General features: G+C 38.8%; 1 protein-coding gene across 8 annotated transcripts in view; it reads right to left on the minus strand.

Moving 5' to 3' along the window:
• ADGRG6 (adhesion G protein-coupled receptor G6) overlaps window positions 1–14,755 on the minus strand; it is a 128,080-nt gene extending 113,325 nt beyond the window's left edge. For 2 of the 8 annotated variants that reach the window (XM_074368255.1, XM_074368258.1), the window contains exons 1-2: window positions 13,805–14,099; window positions 6,993–7,097 (exon numbers count right to left, since the gene is read on the minus strand). In XM_074368255.1, coding sequence (XP_074224356.1) covers window positions 6,993–7,097; window positions 13,805–13,925 — 226 coding nt within the window. In that variant the 5' untranslated portion in view covers window positions 13,926–14,099. Of the gene's footprint in view, window positions 1–6,992; window positions 7,098–13,804; window positions 14,101–14,204 lie in introns of those variants that run through there. The other 6 variants (XM_010965650.3, XM_010965651.3, XM_074368256.1 and 3 more) reach the window with 6 other exon arrangements.
• Window positions 14,756–15,226: the final 471 nt, after the last annotated feature.

Consider the following 15,226-nt stretch of genomic DNA (forward strand, 5'->3'; position numbering starts at 1 on the left):
ATCTGTATATTACTTGAAAAATACTTTTTAAAGTTTCAACCAGGTAAAAAAATCTTCTAAAAAGATCCTTCTATTGTGTATTTGCAAAAATCAAAGCATTCTTAGAGCTTTGCCCAGTTCAATAATAGTGACTAGTATAATTTTATAATTAAAGAGATAAAAAAATGTTCTATTTTTAAATAGGTTGACACATCATCTCGGTTCCAGGGTGAATATTTACTCTCTTTTCTTTACCTAAACTAGCAGCATCAAGCTTGGAGCAGAATGTATTAGACAGAGGCATCTTTTTTGACTCATAACAGCTGATTGATTGAAAAAATTATGATTTTTAAAAAGTGGATCATTTCGGGGGTGAGGGATATAGCTCAGTGGTAGAGTGCATGCTTAGCGTGCACAAGATCCTAGGTTTAACCCCCAGTACCGCCACTAAAAAAAAAAAAAGGATCATTTTTAAACCACAAGTTTAAGACAAGGCTGGTTTAGGAATAATTGTAAACTAAACTGTAACTGTAACTAAACTGTAAACTAAAATATTTTGACATGAAATATTTTGACATGAAATCCAAACTATTTTCCTGACAAAGGAGCTCTCATCTAAGAAGATTAACTGGCTATAAATACTTTTAAAGATTTTTGGAAAAAATCATGATAATTATTAGTCTTAACCATAGAAATATGGTAGTAAATAGTTCCCACTGGACTACTTTACTCATGAGAGTTGGGTTTTGGGGTTTTTTGGGGTTTTTTATTTTAGGGGGATTTTTTGGTTATGGTTAAAAAAGTTCATCTGGACTGGTGATGCCACCACCCATGTGCTGGTAAATGACCTTGTTTTTCTTTTCAGGTGGTTAATCATCTTAGTTCAGTGAAGGAGAAAAATTGTTTATAATATTGCGACTTCACGCTCATTGTAGGATTAACATATTTTGTCATCTAATCTCCATACTTTCCTCCCCTGCTGCCCTACCCTGCAAAATATATTTACTCATTAAATCTAGAACAAGTTTGTTTTTTTTTTTCTCTCTTTGGTTCTTTCCAATTTTGTTGTTTTCCACATTCTTTGCTTACTAAATACTATGATAGTGCAATCTTGGGAAGAATGGTGCTGATAAGCAAATATTCTACCTGCTGAAAAATAAAAGGAAAACTCCATAAAGAATTATTAATTTGAAAGTGGCAGGAAATTTTATACCTGCCAAAGCCTAGAGTTCCCCAGATTTATCTTGTCCAAGAAAAGTTACCGGCCCAATCTCTAATTAAGTATAAAAATTAACTGCTAAAATTGAAAGGAAATGCATACAGAAGAAACTTTTGAGCTAAAACTATTAAAAGTATGTGTACATCAAAAAACCACGCTCTATAACACACACACACACACACACACATACACACACATTCTGTGATTAAACTGTAGGCTGTGGAGGTCTTCAAGGTTTTTAGTACAACTTTCTCTTCAATATTAAGATTCCTTCTTCATGTCCTGAGTTCCAGTTATGACAAATTCAAAGGACAGCTGGTTTTATCTTCTGGCAACCGATTACTAAGAGCCATTTGGTACTTGGAACATTCGCTGAGCATCAACTCAATGTTCCTAACGCTGCTCTGTGAGATACTAAGACTGAACCTGGTATCAGTATCAAATGACCACCCTTCAAACATCTAAAGACCATTATCACATTCCTACTGACTTCACTATTCCACAGTAAATGCGCCATTTAAATCAATTTTTTTTAATTCAGCAAGATTTTTAGTCTTTAAAAAAAAACAAAAACAAAACAAATTGTGACACAAAAGCAACCCTGTGGTGACTGACTCGAAGGACACGAGCCCACAGCTGCAGCCCAGCCCCACAGAGGCTTCACACAGCACAGCGGAGACAGAGATGCTCTGAAACACTCCTCGGATTACCGGAGACTCATCACCAGCCTGATCCTCCTGGTCTACATACTCAGTTGACAAATTCTCTCTGAAGGATGACAACCGGGCCTGGAGACAAGTGTGATGACCAGTGAAGGGGGGGGACTATGCTAACATCCCCCTCTTCCTAACACTTAATTCCTAAGTGGTGTCAGTTTCACTGGAGGCCCCATCGCACTGCTTAGTCACTTGACATAGTCACTGTGGTGACAAGATGAGTCACCCCCATTCCACACTTATGTAACTGACTTTATAAACCCCATGTAGGATTTCATATTTGCCTACATCAAATTCAGAGCACCTCAAAGGTATAGGAAGGAAATTATCTATAGGGAAGATGCATCAAAGAAACTTTTGCATACAACTTTCTAAGGCTTGCTTATTCAATCACATCGGCCCTTCTAATCTGCAGTGTAGAATGGGAAACGGCATTTTAGCTGAACGCTTCAGACAGTAATTTGGAGCACTTTGACCCTGACTGAAAAAAAACTCCACAAACATTTATCATCATATACGATAATTTTCTGTTAATCACTTCAGCATTATTCTGGCTCTTTCTTCACTTGGTAAGAATAGCTTGCACAAGTAGAATTTTATTTTTCACCTTTTAGATATATGTATTTAGTAACTAGTGACACATTAATACTAAAATGGCTTAAAAAAAACCCAGCACATTTATAATAGGATTATTTTTCTATGCATTTGAAAACCTTTTGATCAAATATAAAATATGTATAAAAGATGTCTAACACTCCAATACAGATTGTAATGTAACTGATATTTCAGAATAATGGCTCATTCTATGATGAAAAGAAACTTAACATACAAACAAAGTACAAGATTCCTTTAGCCCAATCATCTGCCTTCCAGAGCCATGCTGTGCTCTGAGCTACAATTCAGGCCAGACTGTACTTTCAGAAACATTTCCCCTTTTAGCTGGTGGTGTATCGTAGATATCAGCATAACACTGAGCTTTGAAATAATCTGCTGATGTCATCAACCTGCAGGAGAGAAGGAAGGCTCCTCCCTCAGTGCTCATGACTAAGGCTATCTGTGTGGAAACAGGCTCCTGGTTGCTTAGGAATTCATTGGCTCTTGTCTGTGTGTTCCCCATTCTGAGTGAAGCCGTAACCTTGTGTCTGCCTGAGATATCATCATTCATCTTGAGAGTCAAGAGTGTCACGCTACATAAAAAGAGGTTCTTATTTAGAACACGTTTTAGAGATTCTTATCGAGTGAAGAAAGAACTGGAGTAACAGTTAAATGACTATCACAAAAGCTTCACATTCATACACGTCAACAGTGTCTCTGGCCACTTTTTTAATGTGGCTTTTTTTATCAGGATTTTTCGTTTTTCCACATTGCTAAAGTAATACATGCTCACTGTAACAAGGCAAATAATTCAGAGTTGTATATTTAATCGCACCTCCCCCTTCTCACTCCAACCCTGAAATAATCCATGTTATGCCCCTGAGATAATTCATTTGAAAACCTGGTGTTCCGTTAATACGTTTATACAGTCTTATGCAAACACATATATATTATGTGTATATATAATAATCCCAGTTTTGTAGTACAAGCTATTACAAATCTAAGATAACCTTATGTTGTTCTATAATTTGCTTTTTAACTTAACATTATTATGGACATCTTTCCAAGACAACATACTCAGGCTGACTATATAGTTTTGAATGGCTGCATAGTACTTCATGGTATGAATATGAAGTAATTTATATAACAATTCCCCAGTTGATGAACAATCAGAGTCTTTACCAATTGTTTTCTGTAACAACATTATAATTAACAAATGGGTACATATTTCTCTCTATATTTATTGTGGTTTTTATTTCTATGGGATATGATGCCTACATGTGAGAGAGAAATGTCAAAGAAATCACATTCTTACTTTTTAAAAAATGTTGCCCAATTAATTTCCCAAAAGACAGAGCCAATTGTGTTACTGTGTCTTTTACCTAAAAACTTCAATAATACTGGATGTTATCAACCTTTCTAAATACTGTCGAGCTAGTGGGTAAAAAAAAAAAATCACGTTTTTTAATTTGCACTTCTCTGTGACCAGTTTAAATTCAACTGTTATTTTGCTGTAGTTCTTATTAAAAGTTATAGCCATCATCTGTCAAGAGACAAGGTATTTGTTCTTTTCCTATACGACTTTCCAAATCCTGAAGGGCACAAACCTTGTATATTATTTGCCTTGTGAACAACTGTGAAACTACAAATGCTAACTTAGCTAGGTGACCTAAACATTGCAGTTCTGTTTTATGAGTCAAATTGTGGATATTATCAGAATTAAACTACAGGATAATAATTTTTACTCATCTGAACTAAGCGTGAATCTTAATACCCAAGAGATGTTGCCAACCCTCCAACCTAGCTATTGCAGTCAAATTAGCAAAACATTAACAGCCAAGAGAGCAACCAAAATCAATACAGATGATCACTAAAGGGTAAACTAAGAGTGACAATGGGGTTCCTTTGAACTGAAGGACAGGCAGGCTTATCTGAGATGTTAATAATTAAGACCTGAATATCAAAAAAGAACCAAGCACATGTACACTTGGGAGAAGAGGGTACTAAGAAAGCATGGTCGAGGAATAGAAAGGACAATGTGTCTAAAAAACAGTCATTGTAGGAGAGAGTAGCAGGATGGACTGTAATGCTTGAGAGAGAAGCAGATTTGGGGATAGGAAGCAGGAATCAAGAGTCTTGTTCACACATGTGCAGTCTGAGGACTATTCTATAGCCAAGTACAAATGAGGATAAGCAACCCAAGAGGTGACTCCAGGGTCCAGGAAAGGGCCAGGGCCAAAGAGAAGGATTCAGGAGACACTGGCATCAAGATGTCATTTAGAAGAGGGGAGGTACAGCTCAGTGTCAGAGCGCCTGTCTAGCATGCATGAGGTCCTGGGTTCAGTCCCCAGTACCTCTACCAAAAATAAATAAACCTAATTACCTCTCCCCCCCTAAAAAAAACCCCCAAAAACAAACAAAAAAAGTTAACCAAGATGCCATTTAGAGCCATTGCATTTTGTAAGATCCCCTGGGGTTATCTAGAGAAGTGAAAAAAAGTCAAAAAGTGCCTATACAGAGATATAAATCACAGTCAAGCACCAAATGTTCTTCAAAAATACAGTGGTATCATGCTATGATTTAAAGAGAGAACTGAAAATTAGATATATCTAAAGTTTCAATAGGCATTATTTTAACAAACACTATACTGAGTTACTCATCAGGCAAAAACTTTATATTAAAATGCCAATAATAGCCCCTAACATATTTTCGTGAGATATTCATGTGGGAGGTGGTGACATTTTAAGTGAGTCATGTTTAAGATACACAAATACAAAACACTCTGGCTTGATCAGTAAACACACGTAACTATCTGTTACAAAGCCTTAGGTGATGCACACACCATGCTGGGTAATAAAAGAAGTTTTTAAAAAAGATTTGTTATGCCAGACAGTAACTTAAAAACACATTTAAGGACTTTTATTCCCATGTCTGTGAGAAGGAGCACCTCCCTAAATTTTCCATCCCAGGTGCTTTTATTGCCTCACCCAGTTGCAGACCAGTTGACTCCATTTAATTAGTCTAAAAACCTGTGTTTCACTTCATTTATTCAAATGATTAAAACAATGAATGAGCATATATCAATTAAAATGTTGACACCTAAAATAAAAAGTCCCAATTTAAGGTCTAAAGAAGCCTTGAAAATTTACAAATGCTATGACCCCACAGAAATGAAAGTAAACAGACCTCAACTAATTTTCATCTCATAATTTATCTGACATCATGTAATTGGCTCTTGGAGGATCACTTTTGAAAGTTAAGAAATAGGTCAACACCGTACATGATAAAAATCCAACTTGTACTTCATCTTCTGATCCCTTTACAAATTTGCTTCCTCTGTGTGGCAATGAAAGTAACAGGAAGAGTGACTTTATAATGAAATGGAAACAGATACACACACAGAGACACACACAAAATCACTCAAAGATCAGTTTTGTTTTGAAGCCATTAAACAAGTACCAGGGATTTTCCAAGTAAGTAGATGAAACTCTTAAAATGCTTGCTGGCTTGGAAAAAAGTATTTATATATTAAATGAAAGTTGAATGTCTTGATCCATGAATAAGCAATTTTAGCAAATAATCTATTCCCATGATTTGTTAAATGTATTATTATAATAATGTACAGATATGTTATAAATATGGAATGTATAAAATCTTGATTAAATCTCAAATAATCAGTATATAAGGCTTAGTAAGTAATGACTTAATTCTAAAGGAAAATATAACAAACTGAATAAATACAGCAATATAAAAAATGAGTAAAACAAAATGGACTTACGAGAAATGCAGTTTGCTCAGTAACAAAACCAGATGACTTAAACATCATTCACATTCCTCAGGTTCTGATTGGCTCATTCATATAATCATTTGTTTACAGAGAATTTGGCTTCCAATAACAGCTAAAAAGAACTTGTTTCAAAGTTGGGATAAAAACTGTACTAATTTAAAAAATTAAATATTTTAATTCCCAAAATACTATAATTTAAAGTCACATTTTCGTATCATTTTAAGTCAAATAAATAAACTTCATGGTTTAAAAACTTAATTTCAAATTTCTGTCTCATACATGGCAACAAAATCAGGATAAATAAAAAACAGCAGTCTATACTTTCCATAAATCACTAAACGAAAACTTGAAAAGAGAGAAAATGTAGTGCTGTGTATTTATTCAGTCGTGGAAGAAACAGCTAGCACATTTTTAATGTCAGATATGTTGCTATCTCATCATTCAACCGGGGCTAGATAAATAAATAAAACTAAAAGAAATGCAGCAAAGATTAAAGAAATACACTCATTAGAAAGTAAAACAATGATCAAAGTAATAGAATTCACAGATAATTCAAGAGGAACTAGAGGCCGTAGATAGAAAAAGCCTGTAAGGACAGAAAAAGAAAAAAAAAAAATAACAACATAGAGGCACTCTTACAATGAAGGCAATGTAATCACTACTAAATTTGAGGTTTGAAACAAAGAGTCTTACTTACCTGAGGGAGGGACATACACAATACATAAAGCAAATAAGAACAAAAAAGAACTTGGCTTCCATTTCCAATGACTGCTCCACATTCGACTTGAGTGAAACATCCTGTCTTGGAAGAAAGCAACAATCAGGACACTTGACACTCAGTGAAGCCTTAGGACAATGTAAATTGCAGGTTTCCAACAGGGATGGGGAAAAATGAGTCTTTTCCAGTCTCGCTTCCAAATAAAAAGAGGGACTTTAAAAATGATAAAGTAACCATCTCCTTTAAGCTAATTGGGCAAAAGAAAAAAAGTCCATGCATTTCATTTGCCACTTGGTGGCACTTTCCTCATCAGAGAATATATAATAGATGATTTCTACATGAAGATGGGGAAGTATTCGGATTACTCAAGAAAAATCATTTACTGAAAAATAAACCAATTTCAGCTTCAACCTTCAGCATCAACAGTCACATGCCTATGTGAGGCAAGAGGATGTTTTTTGTCAACTTCTTCTATTCCCCATAAATTTAGGGAAATATTTTCATTGTATAACATCTCCTGCTTTACAAATGGAAATATTTAAAATAAAATTAAAGTGCCCAGATTTTCTTCTTTTCCCTAAAATTAAGTACTAAAGCACTAACATTCTAAAAAGATTAATTTCTTTGTATATAACAATAGCTATCAAAGTTTTTAAATGGCTCGTAAACACCAAGTAATATAGAAACTAATAAACGACATTAGATGGAGGGGTGGTGCTCTGAAAACTCTTAAACACTTCTCTGTACAATGGTCTCATCTTTCAACTGAAAATTATACTTAGTGATTTGGACGGGAACATCCGTATTATCTTGGCTTAAGACAGTGGTCTGATACCTCTCATTGACTCAGCCCTATCAAAAGAGGCAAGCCAGGGAAGGCAGCAGCCGGTGTAAAAGTCAGTCACCCAAAGGGACCATAAACAGACTGGTGAGCAAAGAGTCATGAGACAGGGAGACAGTTAAGTAGCAGTAAGGAATTTCCAGATCTTAAAATCCCCAAAGGGAGTTACTTTGGTTGTAAGTGGTAATTGGGAGTCATTATATTTCTAAAAAGAGGAGGAACTAATAAGACGCTTGAGGGTCACAGCAGTACCTTCTCTACCTGAAGGTTGCTCATCTGGAGTGAAATGTGAAATACTAAACAGAAACCAGAAAATGGTCAGAGAAATACTTGAATAAGCAAAAACAGACATCAAACAGATTCCCGCACTGGCCTCAAGCCCGCATTCTCACTCTGTCTTGACTGTCAGAGACCACTTAAGCAGCAAAGAGACCACGCCCTAGAGTCAGACAGCCCTGGGTCCGCCGCTTATAAACTGTGCAACCCTGGGAAGTTTACTCGACCACCTTGTGCCTCCTAGTTTTCACCTGTAAAATAGGAACAGCAACAGAATCTAGTCCACAGAGTTGCTGGATGATTAAACCCAATTATGTCTTCTAAGAAATGTGCCCAGTAAATATTAGCTATTATTATTGTTACTATCCTCCTGAGCATTCTAATACAAGTGTGGTTACTCTGTCAACAGTGAAATCAAAAGAAAGGACTTAAACAGGAATGGACAATATGATCAATGTTATAAACCAGCACCAATCTATTGACTCTGTGGCTCCTTCTGGGATCACCTCAGACCAGAAATGATATGGCCGTGAATACAGAAATGTCGACAAGTCTCTGATACTCATGCCATGTTTTATATTCACCAGACTAGAAGTTCCAACATCAAGCAGCTCCTCATGGAAATTCTACACAAGAAAAAGGTTAAGATCTGAAGAGTATTTTTTGTATGGAAGGTATGTTATCAAATACATCTATCCAAAATATCTGAAATTAAAAGCAGTGTTACTGCTTATGAGAAGGAAGACGTTATTGTGAGCTATGATAATGGACGTGAACTCTGGAACAACGCAGTTACATCCTGGTGCCTCTATTTACTGTGTGGTTTGAGGGGGAAGTACTTAAACTCTGAGACTGTTTTCTCTACTGCACACAGAATATCATCCACCCAAAAGAACTAGATGTTAACACTGCATGGAACTCAGTGAGGGCTTTTAAAAGGGTAGCCCGTAAACTTTTGTCACATGGAAAGTTCACTCATTTGGAAGAATGGGTCCTTTTCCCATTGATGCTGGATGGATGAGGTGTTTTCCATTCATGCGAGGGTAGGATGAGTGTGCTTCTGAAACAATGGCACAATTATATATTCAAAGAAGTGTAGAGCTGGAAGGACCAAAGATGAAGCCTAAGCTCCTCATTTCACAGCGGAGGGAACTGAGGCCCAGAGAAATAAAGGGGCAGAACAACGAAACTTGGCCACCAGCCTTACAGATTTTAACTGAAGGAAGTACCCGCCCAGGAGAACGCTTAGCTTCTTAATCTCTGTGGCACACGACAATCCTCCTTTACCAATATGTGACTAGTAACCCCCTCTTAAGTCCACCCACTCTCCAAACAATACTCAGGGAATTACGTTCTTTAGTTCGGCAACACTCGATACTGTTTATTTCATGTGCTCATGCAGCTTTCTTTTGCTATAAAAGGTTCTGATATTGAGGGATTCCATATTCACCCCTGAAGCTGTTTGACAAAAGCTGCAAATGACAACCAAGGGCTTAACACATTCCAGTGCTCAGGACTCCATCATACTGTACAGAAAAGGAACCCAGGACAGGGCAAGCACTTGTAACCAACATAAACCATATGACACACCAACTTTCATCCACTTCACTGTTTACTGAAGAGCAGAAACAAATAAATTAAGAATAGAACAGAGGAAGGAAAGTACTGTGTGTCCTTCTCAGGGGATCACTTAGCAAAGACACATCCCTGGGATTTTAAACAACTTTCTCACAAGAATGGAAAATCCTGAACATGGTTACTAAGGTTCTCAATAGGAACTATGAAAAACATAGTACAATTTTGTGTCACTTGGGTTGTGGCCTCAAAGTTCTTTTGAAGAGAACAAGGATATTTTTAAGTAAACGAGAGTCGTAGACATCTATAACCTGAAAAGAATTTAAAAGTTATGCCAAAAAACCTGTCATTTCACAGATGAAAAAAACTATGATGCTAAACCCCTGGCCCAAGATCACATAATCAGTGGTGGCAGAGCCAAAAGACCCCTGTGTCACCTGGCTTCCAACTCATTCATCCAAGCTACCTCTATTGCAAACCCACTCTCCTTTTCAATGTATACAGGCTAGATGATACCATATACTTGAATTCTGTGTCAGAAACCTTTAGAACTTAACCCTTTTATAGGAATTGTTTTAAATGTGGATATGACCCCTTGTAGACGTGATTTAATCCAAATGCATCACTGAAATCATCTAAAAAACCTGCCATCTTCCATCTCTTTACTCCTACTAACTCTATTAAAAGTCAGAATTAAATTAGTGAAGAAATTTTGAAATTGGTAGAGACATTAACATGGTACTAATTCTATTAATACCAGCAATAATTAGAGTTAACTTCATTCTCCATATGCCAACTGTATTTCTATGGCAAATTTTTTCATAAAGGGGCATGAGAAGTGGCATGGAGAATACCTTAATTCTTTTAGAGTAAAAAGAAGGGTAATTTGGTTCATTCAAGCCTGCTTATAACTGTGTTTCGTCTTCTAGATAAAGATCATATTCCTGAACCTAAGGAATGACTAAAAAGAGAAAGCGCTCTTCTACTACTCAGTTTAAGTTCTTTTATTAAATTGGGTTCACCTCCACTTCAAAAAGGCAGGGCGGAAAGTTTTAATCTTCAAATCTGCACAAATCTTGACCCTTACTTGAGCTATTATGTGCTTAACTGGCTTGTACCATAAATGAAATTAAAAAGCAACCTTGAGAAATACACACACACACATATACACAGACAAGTACATGTAACACTGGGAAAATCTGAAAAAGAGAAGTGTATTGTATCACTGTCTGGCTGTGATCTTGTACTACAGTTTCGCAAAATGTCACCAGTGGGAGAAACTGGGTAAAGGGTAGGTGGGATGTTGCTGTATTATTTCAATTAAAAAAGCCCTGATGTATGTATCTTACCTTCAGATGGTTCAGAAAAAGAAGTGTGTGTGTGTGTGTGTGTGTGTGTGTGTGTGTGTGTGTGTAGAGATGATGGAAGGGAGTAGAGAGAAGGAAAGTGATAAAACAAATGAGGTAAATATTTACAATAAGTGATTCTGTGTAAAGAGTATACAGCTGTTCTTTGTATTATTCTTGCAACTTTTTGTAGGTTTAAAATTATTTTAAATAAAGTTAAATACACACATACATATTTACACTGAAGGGTATCAGTGTTTATCTTATGACACTCATCACTACTGAGTATTATTGCTTTAATCATTGCCAGTCTGATAAAAGAAATAGTGTCTCATTTGGATTTCCTTTATTTGGATTGGCATGTTCAAGTCATTTGTATAATTTTCCATTATAAATATTTTTGAAGTGACTTGTGATTTTTTTAAACCAATTCTATACAAATTTCTTAAGCCTTGGTCATATTTGCTATGAATATTTTCAATACCATAATTTTGAAATTTTCCTTAAGGTATTCCAAATAATTCTATCCTGAGTAATACTCATAAAGGAAAGTAAGATGACACTCAGGTAGCACACTATAGTTTTACTGGCATTTTTAGTTACGACTGAAACGTCCTTTAAATGTTACTGCCCCGGTCACTCAGTGTGCTTCTTAATGCTGTTCAATGTAGATAATGTAATAATGTCATCCAATCAGAAATGAAATGGAAAGATGCAGTTTTTGCCCAAGCCTGCCACATACATTGAGCAAAGTCTTTTTCTATTTAGTCTAAAGTCTAAATAGTCTCAAGAAACTTTTGATCATCCCATCAGAAATGTAAACTCTGTAAGATATGGGCAGTTAGAAAAATGGTCAGATTTAAGGAAGCAGTGTCAGTTTATTTTTAATATATAAACTGATTCTCTTTCAGATCATTATTTCCAGAAATCAGAGTGACATATCCAGTTGGACAGTAAAACTACAAGCTTCTAATATTTCCCATAAGCCAAGAGACAATAGCCTCATTCACCATTCACACTGGAAAAGCACAATGTCATGTAATTTATATAAGCCATAAATGGAACAGTAGCTTCATGCAGCCTGAGACCGATTAAAGCAAGTCTTACTAAATCTATTAAATTTCCTAGGGTATGAAAAATATGCAGTCACTACAACTCCAAAATATGTTTATAAATGTAACTCCAGAACTTGAGTGTAACAATATATATTCTTTATCTACAAAGAATAAGCAAAAAATATATTTAAATAGTTTATGTATTGAATCTATTAAAATTTAAATTTAAAAGACAATATGGTTATATTTCCTATTTTAACATTTTACAACAAGATAGTAGGAATATTTACCTTGGAAAAGTTGGTATTATTTCCATATATTCTAATGTATTAATATCAGAAAAGAATCAGATCATCTTAAACTATTCCATGTGAATTATAAAAAGCAAAATAGAAAAAAGAAAGTTATAATCTGGTAAAAAATGGAAAAACTTTTGGTCAAAATAGCTCTATATAGAAACTTCTATCAGGGTACCAAACTATATTTTATGTGATTGAATATTCATGCTTTTACTCTATAATGACATAAAAATTTTTTAATCATATAAAATTCAAATGGTCTATATAACTTAATTTCATTATCAGGAAATTTTTACATTACTTGTTGATCACTTTCACATCTTTTATTTTAAAACCTGGTATTCATATTTCTTTTATGCATTACATAGTTTTTGTTTTTTTCACCCCATAAGATCTAATTACCTAGGAAAGCTGAAAAGAAGCTAGACAAATACCTGCCGCTAAAAACCCTACTCTATTTTCAGGAAAAAGTGAAGTTTAAAACAAACCCACATTCATTCAATACGTGTTGCCTGTATATGAGAACACGTCTTATATGAGACTGTTGGCTATATCCCAAAATAAATTCTTTCTGGCTATACCTTGCTGATTCCACTGGCGTCAATGAAACTTTAAAACTCACAGGTGTGGAATTACTTCACATGCAGTTTAATAAAAATAAGTGGTTCCTCTCTAATTATACTGCTCACTACCAGTAACAGAGCTGCAAAGTGCGAGGCTTCTGGGCACTACCCTTTTACCTATTTCCAAAACGTGTGCTGGAGGGAGGGAAGCAGAGGGTGCAAGGAAAGGCAAGACCGGACTTGGGGGGCGTATCTTCTCCCAGGTATTAAACTGAAAGACGAAATTTCAGTGGAAATCAATAAGGATCCAGAAGTTGGGGGAGGGAAGGTGAATTTTAATTTCTAGAAACTCTTGTACATTTGTTAGTGGAATGGAGTAAAATGTCTGGCAGGGTGTCTGCCCAAGATTAAACAAAACCTCAGAGGGAAATTACATATTACAAGAAAAAGTAACTTATGAGTTGGCCACAAAAATAAGCTTGGCCCCTTTGAGAACAATCTTCCTTTTTCCATTCTGGAAGGCTAGACGGTGCTCTGCGGCCCTTCTGCGGGGTCGCCCTGAGGCACCTCGTCACTTAGATGGCAGTTCCATAGAAGCAAAACTTACTAGGTTTCTCTCACCGTTTCACTGCCCTATACCCGCTGCTTCTACGTCTATACAAGTCCCTATCACGTAAAGTGACATCTTCCTTAGTTACTTTTTAATCAACAAAGTACACCGAGAACCTTTTCTGCGCGCTTAAAAAAAAAAATCAAGTAACCCAAAGATCCAAGAATAACTTCTACAGTCAAGGGTGACAATGTGTAAAGTCAACATCTTCTCGGCATACTAGTACCTTCCAAGCCCCCAGGTGCTGATCCAGGAGAGCGCCTTCTTGGCAGGGCCAGGCCCCTGGATGGAGCAGCCGCGCCTGTGACTCCTTGTTTAATCTGAATCGAAAATACGTTTTTCCCCATTCTTGAAGCCCTGCCCTTTTTTATTATGCTTTACGCCGCCCAAATGTGAGATGTACCTCTGGCTGGAAAAAAAAGTCAGCCGCACACACATGTCACAGTTCCGCCTGGCACCACCAGTTCACTCCTCGGTGCCTCGAGGGGGGCGAAGTGAAGACAAACCGGTTTATTCTGTCAACGCAGCTGAAGTCCTTACAAAATCAGTTCGTGGAGGGGGGTGGGGCGGGGGAGGGGGCGCAGGTAAAGGTGTGAAGGAATTCTGAGCTGAAGGGGGAGACTTACATGTCGGCATTACGGCGCTGACGTCCCCAGGGGCCGCACGATCATTCTCCAGCACCTTCCCCGGCTCTGCTGCTCCGAGTTCCCCAACGGAGCCCCCCTGGCGCCCGGGCCGAGCGCGGCGGCCAGACCTTCCTTCACGCTCTTTGTGGAGTGTTCATGGGGTTTCCCGGCGGCGGCTCCCCGCCCGGGCTCGGGGCGGCGCAAGGTGGAAGGCCGGCGCTGCGGAGTTCAAGTGCGGGTCCCGGAGGCCAGGGGGCGGGCGGGGCGGCAGGTTCCTCCTTTCAGAGAAGTTGGAGAAAAGTTAGGGCGAGATAGTTGAAGCGGTTGGCTCTGCCTCTGAGCTGGCGCTGCGTGCCTGGGGTCACCGGGTACTCCCAGGGGGCTGGGTGGCTGGTGGGGGGACGGAGGGCTCCGATTCCGCAGGTCCTCGCCCCCGCCGGCGCGCGGCGGCACGTGGTCCCTTCTTTGTGGTTCTCGGCTCCCTCCACCCCTACGCGGGCTCGGGCTGCTCCCGGGGCCGGTCCACTCCGCCCGCGCTTCCGGCGCCGAAGCTCGGCCGGAGCTGGGGGCTCAGGTGCCGCTGCCCCGGCGTCTGGCCGGGCCCCGCGCAACCCAGGGACGGCCCCTGGCTCGGCGCTCGGCGGCGGGGGCCGTCCCGCAGGCACAGCCGCCCCACCCAGGACTGCCGGCCCCGGGGCAGGAGGGAGAAGTCCCGGTGCGGTGCGGGGCGGAGAGGCGCGCCCCGGACCGGCAGCTCGGGGCAAGTTGCGGGGCCCGGAGTCGGTGGGAGATTGGCGCCCGGCCCCGCTCGCCGGCCAGGCGGGGGAGGGGCGGGGCAGACCCGGAGATCACCCGGGAGCCCAGTGCCCTGGACCCGCGAGACCCTCCTCGCGAGAAATGAGTGGCTCGGAAACCGGGCGGTCATGCGGACACCTCTTCCCATAGCTGCCAGCCCACCTGAGTAAGCGCCCCAGACCCCTCCGCCAAGTTCCCGGGCCACTACCTTGCTTTTCTTTTACTTT

Source organism: Camelus bactrianus, chromosome 8, assembly GCF_048773025.1.
Source record: "Camelus bactrianus isolate YW-2024 breed Bactrian camel chromosome 8, ASM4877302v1, whole genome shotgun sequence".
NCBI lineage: Eukaryota > Metazoa > Chordata > Mammalia > Artiodactyla > Camelidae > Camelus > Camelus bactrianus.